The 7,445-nt window shown below is 25.9% G+C and overlaps 2 protein-coding genes across 4 annotated transcripts in view; both read left to right on the forward strand.

Moving 5' to 3' along the window:
- Cpr (Cytochrome P450 reductase) overlaps positions 1 to 3,306 on the forward strand; it is a 28,506-nt gene extending 25,200 nt beyond the window's left edge. For 2 of the 3 annotated variants that reach the window (XM_011498441.1, XM_011498442.1), the window contains 7 exons: positions 180 to 304; positions 584 to 772; positions 948 to 1,186; positions 1,312 to 1,643; positions 1,882 to 2,143; positions 2,334 to 2,562; positions 2,821 to 3,305. In XM_011498441.1, the coding sequence (XP_011496743.1) occupies positions 180 to 304; positions 584 to 772; positions 948 to 1,186; positions 1,312 to 1,643; positions 1,882 to 2,143; positions 2,334 to 2,562; positions 2,821 to 2,965 (1,521 nt within the window). In that variant the 3' untranslated portion in view covers positions 2,966 to 3,305. Of the gene's footprint in view, positions 1 to 179; positions 305 to 583; positions 773 to 947; positions 1,187 to 1,311; positions 1,644 to 1,881; positions 2,144 to 2,333; positions 2,563 to 2,820 lie in introns of all 3 variants that reach the window. The other variant, XM_011498440.1, reaches the window with a different exon arrangement.
- Positions 3,307 to 4,661: 1,355 nt separating this feature from the next.
- Rad17 (Rad17 checkpoint clamp loader component) lies at positions 4,662 to 7,037 on the forward strand. The gene is made up of 9 exons (XM_011498443.1): positions 4,662 to 4,699; positions 4,910 to 5,312; positions 5,419 to 5,578; positions 5,644 to 5,766; positions 5,864 to 6,042; positions 6,115 to 6,201; positions 6,295 to 6,488; positions 6,600 to 6,718; positions 6,809 to 7,037. The coding sequence occupies exons 1-9, from the start codon at positions 4,685 to 4,687 to the stop codon at positions 6,927 to 6,929; spliced, it is 1,401 nt and encodes a 466-aa protein (XP_011496745.1). The 5' UTR covers positions 4,662 to 4,684; the 3' UTR covers positions 6,930 to 7,037.
- Positions 7,038 to 7,445: the final 408 nt, after the last annotated feature.

Below are 7,445 nucleotides of genomic sequence, written 5' to 3' on the forward strand. Positions count from 1 at the left end.
ATTAAATTAATTTTCACATTTATAATTATTATAGCTTATAACAATCATTTTTATGGTAGCTTCGAGTACAATCTAAAGTTAAATAACATGTTACATTATTATTTTGAAATAAAAATTATTAATAAACTTTTTATGTATATTGACATTTTGTCAATTATTGAGTAAATATTTGCTTTTAGGTCTTTGGGCTTGGAAATAAAACGTACGAACATTACAATGAAATTGCTATTTATGTCGATCATAGATTGGAGCAACTTGGAGCTAATCGTGTCTACGAATGTGGTCTTGGAGATGACGATGCCAAGTAAGTATAGTTTCTATTATATTATGTATTTTCAAGTTGGTAAAATATTTCAGATTCGATAATTAAAAAGTGTTGATAGTTTCGAATGAAACATTTTCTTTCTAGAAGACATTATGTAGTTAAGAATTTCTATTTTGAATTTAAAAATACGTGATATCTTATAATTTAAATGGAAGTTACAAAAATTGCTTTTGTCACTTTAAGTAAAATTTTTATTTTACCAATTCAAAATTTTAAAACACAACTGTGCACACTAATCATCATCGTTTATTTATCCAGTATCGAAGATGATTTTATTACATGGAAAGATAAATTTTGGCCAGCAGTTTGTGAATATTTTAATATTGAAGGAGCTGGAGAAGATGTTAGTATTCGCCAGTATAAGCTTACCGAGCATGTTGATATACCTGTAGAAAAAGTCTATAGTGGTGAAATTGCACGACTTCATGCTTTTAAAAATCAAAGAGCGTATGTATAAACATCAACTTTGTCTTTACAAGCAAAAAATTTTGTCAAAAAATTTCATTTACTTTAAATTGATATGTTTTACAATATTTTCGTTTTATTGCTTAATTTTTAAAAAAAGATTGTTATTATTGTTAAATAGTAAAAATTGATACTGAGATTAAATTTTTCATTTTAGACCTTTCGATGCTAAGAATCCCTTCTTAGCACCTGTAAAAATTAATCGAGAACTACACGGTTCTTCTTCAAATAGATCTTGTATGCATATAGAATTTGATATCGATGGATCAAAAATGCGTTACGAATCTGGTGATCATTTAGCAGTTTATCCAGTTAATAACTCTAATCTTGTAAATAAAATTGGTGAAATATGTAATATTGATTTGGATACTATTTTCACCTTAACAAATACTGATGGTATGTGCTGTAATTTCTTACTAAACGTAAATGTAAATAAAAGGATTAATTTATTTACATCGTACCTGTATTTTGATTATTAAAAAAGTTTTTTTTTTTAAATAAATTTACTCTTAATTTTACAGAGGAATCAACAAAAAAGCATCCGTTCCCTTGTCCTTGTACATATCGAACTGCTTTGACGCATTATTTAGATATTACCAGTAATCCAAGAACACATATACTGAAGGAATTGGCAGAATATGCAAGCGATCCAAATGATAAGGAAAGATTGAGACAGATGTCTTCCACAACCGCGGAAGGTAAATCTCTCTTTCAGCAGTGGGTCATTCAAGAAAATAGGAATATAGTACATATTTTGGAAGATATTCCAAGTTTGAAACCAGCCTTAGATCATTTGTGCGAACTGCTACCAAGATTACAGTGTCGTTACTACTCCATATCTTCTTCACCAAAGGTATTGCTACAATTTTTAATTGCATTTTTTCCCCCATCAATAATAACAATTTATAATAAAGAATTTAAAATTAACGTGACGTTAAAGGGGGAAAAAAAAAAAAAAAAAAAAAAAACCAATGAAAATTGTATTTACTTAGAGATAAAACGTTGAGATTGATACTTTTAAAATAAAATTTAAGCAAAAAGTTTTTTCACTTTGGTTTTCAATGTAATGCATGAATGATGATTTTATTTAGCTGCATCCGTCTGAAATTCACATAACTGCTGTTGTTGTGGAATATCCAACTCCAACTGGTAGAATTAATAGAGGTGTTACAACTACTTGGTTAAAGGAGAAACATCCTTCCGATCCACCTTGTCTAGTTCCAATTTTCGTCAGAAAATCTCAATTCCGTTTACCATCGCGCACTACAACGCCAATTATAATGGTCGGGCCAGGAACTGGACTCGCGCCATTTAGAGCATTTATCCAAGAACGTGACGTGGCTAAGAAAGAAGGTATTTATAATTTACTTTAAGTTAATACTATTAATAATATTCATAAATTAATATTTATTCGTACACGACTGTTACGCGAATTAAAATTTTGTTTATAATTAAAAGAGACATAAAATTGTAAAAATTGCTAATGTATTGACATGTAAAGAGTCAAGCAAAATTGCATAATATCTAAATTTGAATTTATTAGGTAAAGATGTGGGCGACACGATTCTTTATTTCGGTTGCCGAAAACGCGAAGAAGATTTTCTCTACAGAGAAGAATTGCAACAATATGTTGATAATGGAAGCTTAACTTTGCACACAGCATTTAGTAGAGAGCAGGAGAATAAAGTTTACGTCACACACTTGCTCGAAAAGAATAAGGAAGAATTATGGAGAGTAATTGGGAAAAATAATGGACATATTTACGTATGCGGGTAAGTTTTTTTTTGTTTTTTTTGTTTTGTTTTTTGTTTATTATTATTATTATTAGATATTAAGTAACGTTAGTTAATTCATTAATAAGAGTACAAATCAATAAAACTGCAAGTAATTTAATAAATGGAAAGGAACCTGAAACATTAATATGTTTTCAATAAAAGTTTTTTATTATAAAATTTTTATTAATTAATGAATGAATTTTATTATTTTGTATATTTATATATATGGGTGTGTGTGTGTTTGTATATTTTTAGCGATGCACGGAATATGGCACGAGATGTACATAACATTCTATTGAAGGTGGTAATGGAAAAAGGAAACATGAGCGAATTACAAGCTGCTGATTACATAAAGAAGATGGATTCACAAAAACGTTACTCCAGTGATGTATGGAGTTGAATTGTAAAATTTCAAACGAACTCTAGATTGTATTATATATGTTACTATACAATAAGAGACTGCATCGTTGCAATCACGCGAGTGCCTGAGAAAAGATATTATCCTTCGCAATTTTTTTTTTAATACAAATATTCTTATAAATAAATATGTTTATACTTATGGATAAATATATCTATATACATAAATATTCGGTGTACATACTAGACTTTTAAAAAGTTTGGTATATATACCAGTGGCTGAAAGGTCTTATTAGCTAAATGTGTTGTGATAATATGCAGATATTGTTAGATAATTTAATATTTTATTAACTTAGTTACAAGTTAATATTATAATTAAATACAAATATTTTCTTATATTACTAAAAGTTGCTTCTTAATTTAATTAAAAATTATTGAATCAATTTTTCTAAGTAATTCATCAATGCGTGTAAAAGTAAAGATGTGTTTCTAATTGACATAAATTTTTGTGTTAAAGAGTTACAGATTTTATAGTGTCAAATAATAGAACACATTTTAGGGATGATAAAGTTTTTAGATAATTAATATTGAATTAATAATTTATGTAATTAAGTCAATTCATTTATCGATTAGTATAAATAGATGTACAAATGTCATTTGCTATTTAATGACTTTTTTACATATGTAAAAAGTTGTGTTATATTAAGAAAGAAAAATATTGACCGATAATGGAAATTCGTACAATTGAAATTATAATTGAAATAAAAACTGTTTAATAAATGACTCAATTTTTACACCTACCAGCATCATATGTAATAAATAATATTAAAATATAAGATTTTTAATTTTAATATTGTTCTAATCATTAATGTTCTAATGACGTCTGTTCTTCTTCAAGCACTAGTTAATCCATGATTATCTTTAATTTATTTTAAAATTGCAATTAATAAATGCTTGTTAATACTGCTAAATTTTTAGAATGATTTTGAGTTTCTTTTATTATTTTAATTTCCTTAACGATCTACAACATTTTTTACATTTTATTATATTATTTATTACAAATATAAGAAGAATGCATACGTGACACACAACGTATAATTGTTTTAAAACATAAAAATGAAGATTAATAAAATGTAGAAATTTTATACTGACAAAATTCAATTTTGTAAAATTAAAAATCGTTAAATGTAGGTTTGTATATTTTGATTAATAGTATTTTGAAAGTAATTTTATCCTTCTCGCAACTTTATTATTTATAACAAGATCATATCAGTATTAAATTATTTATTATATTTTATAAAACCTCTACAAAAATATATGATAGTACTTTATTAATGCTCATTCATTTTTTCATTTCGTTTTTTTGAAGAAAGAAAATTTATTCTTATACAACTGTCATAGTTCAAGGTCTTTGATATTTTTTATCAATGCCTAGAAATCCATTTATTTATTTATTATTTATTTTATTTTTTTTTTTGATAAAGTTTTAAAAATTATTTTACATGCTAAAGAGCGTAAAGTATTAAGTTCGAATTTAATAATTTTTTTTTTTTTAATTTGTTACGTTAATGTAAAACCGGCTGATTGAAAAACCATTACTGCGCAGAATCGAAAAATTCTGATTTTCATAATCTCGGATGTTATTTACTCAATCTTATATTTAATCAATTAATGTGATTTTATGTTTTTAATTTCAATATTTGTTTTTTGTAAAAATGTTCATTTATATAAAAAATCCGTTTTGACGTAATTAATAAATAAAATGTCTCGATCAAAGGTTAATGCAATAATTATCTTAAATATCTAACAGCTTAAGCAATTTATACAAATTTTATATTTTGATAAATTATATTAACATTTAATTAGTTATTTTTAATGTGAATTACTATTTTATCTACTATTTTATCAATAGTTTCATAGTATTTTTAAAAGGTTTTCTTAAAAGAAAACAAATAACTAACAATAATCAAGGTTATATTATTTACAGAGAAATGCAAGTAGTTGGTTACGATCATCCTTTGATTTTGATGCATTTGATGAGGATTTTTCAAAAAAAAAATGTATATCTGATTTCATCGAGGATAAAAACAAAGAAACTGATTTTACATATCACAATGCAAATGTTTTACAAAAAAAAAAAAATAATTTATCCGCTCTACTTTCTACGTGCGCACCCCAAAAGTCATCAGAATTAGCAGTTAGTAGACAGAAGCAGCAAGAAATCTCAAGATGGTTCGACAACAAAGTGCAAAAGGGAAAGCCAAGCATTTTAATCATTTCTGGCCCATCCGGTTGTGGGAAAACCGAAGCCCTTAAGGTTATCGCTAAAGAACATAATTTTGACGTTATCGAATGGATAACACCAATCGATCAAGTTACAAATGAAAACAGTAAATTAACATTAGATATCCTCTAAACAAAGAATATTATTTCTGTTATTAATTGTTTAACCATAATTGTTTATTAATTATTTAATATTTATAATTTTCTTATAAGCGGATGAAATTGTACGACAAGGAGAGATATTCGAAGACTTTCTCATAAGAACTACGCGCTATAGTTCTGTATTATCAAGTTATTCTAGACGTTTATTATTGGTTAAAGAGTTACCAAACACTTACATAGAGGAAAAAGATGATTTTACAAAGTTACTCAAGTAAGTATTGAATGTATAATTAATTAGCCTTATAAATTTAAAAATTATATAAAAATATTTTATAGAAAATATTGTCAGTATGGACGAGAACCATTAGTTTTTATCAATACAGAAACAAGCAATTCCAAATTATTAACTACTTTATTCTCTCAAACTAATCGTGATACTTTTGCAATTGATTTTATAAAGTAAGTAGCCAAAATATGTGGTATCTAATCTTTTATATAAAAAAAAAAAAAAAAAAAAAAAAAAAAAGGAAAAAAAAAAACGCCCCTCAAATTATAGTATAAATGCAGTCACCCAAACAGCTTTAAAAAATATAATGAAACGAGTATCAACTATTTTAAATACAAAGGTTGGTTATATGTTAAATATAACTCAAAATAGAATAGACGAAGTATTATCAAATAGTATTGGGGATGTTCGAAGCGCTTTGTTAAACTTAATTTTTTATTCTTTAAAAGGTAATTTAAATTAATTTTGTTCATTAATAATGATGATAATAATAATAATATAAACAATTTTTGTTATTTAAGTTGAACATAAGTCTGAGAACGAATGCAATGTGAGAGAAGAAACACTCGGCCTTCTTCATGCGATCGGTCGAGTTATTAATCCAAAAAGTAATAATTTTATAGTACTATTAAAATTTACAAAATATTTGTAATAAGATAATTATATTAAATGATTGATTTGATTATTTTAACAACTAACAGAAAATGTAAATGGATGCTCTTGGCAATTCGTTCACAATCCAGATGATTTGGCATCGTGTTTTCACACCCAGGCTAATACATTTATCCGATTCGTACATGAAAATTACATGAATACAATAGGATCTAATCTTGATTCTGTGGCCATGGCTGTGGATGTTATAAGCTTAGCTGATGTATTGAGTTCAGAATGGAAGGTTATATGAAATTTTAATTATCCTTGGACACTCATTCTTTTTATGTATATCTATAGTCTTTATAATTCATATTCATAAACGACATTTAATAATAAAATTTTACCATCTTAGGATAATGACATACATAAATTAGCGCTTTCCTATTGTGTTCGTGGTGTAATGATCGCTAATAAGAAACCCGTTTCCCAATGGAATCCAGTGCGAAAGCCAGCGAGCTTCGAATTTAATATGTAAGGAACCGCATAACAAATAGTTAATACATTCGTAAAATTATATGTGATTACAGATATAATTTGGGTGAAACCAATGTTTCCTTTTAGACAAAGAAATTATGCCGCAGCGGAATTTCAGTGGTATAAAAAGTACATTAGTCCGAAGCTAGAAAAGCAAACCGATGTAGAAGAGCTCTCTGAATCATTTATTGAAGAAATCGTTGATTAATAGCAATACATTTAATCAATGAGAATAATTAACTGATATTATTACGCGGTAAATATAATTTAAGAAATAAATAAATAAAGGCAAAACATTGTTTAAAATTCAGTTATTTATTTATTTATTTTTTTTTATTTCATCTCAAATTATTCACGTATCTACAGAAAATAATGTTTTTACAGATAACATGATTATAATTAGTAACCAACTCATTATTTTGATTTACTTACAATTAACAAGATATTTTTGAGTGCAAATATTTAAAAGATAATAGATTCTTAAATAATAATACGTACATACATAAATATTATACATGTATATATAATATGTATACTAAATTCTTAGTTTTTAGCAAAAAGATTTTCTTTTCTTGTGCAAAATTTTTTTTTCACTTACTTGTTTCAATAAACATACAAACTTAAGCGAAGCTTTAAAAAAAAAAAAGAAAAAGAAAAATAAAAAAAAAAAAAAAAAATAAAAAAAAGAATCATTCCATTTTACGTCTCCCATAGGGTACATTTA

This window comes from Ceratosolen solmsi, unplaced genomic scaffold (genome assembly GCF_000503995.2).
Source record: "Ceratosolen solmsi marchali unplaced genomic scaffold, CerSol_1.0 scaffold30, whole genome shotgun sequence".
NCBI classification, from domain to species: Eukaryota; Metazoa; Arthropoda; class Insecta; order Hymenoptera; family Agaonidae; genus Ceratosolen; species Ceratosolen solmsi.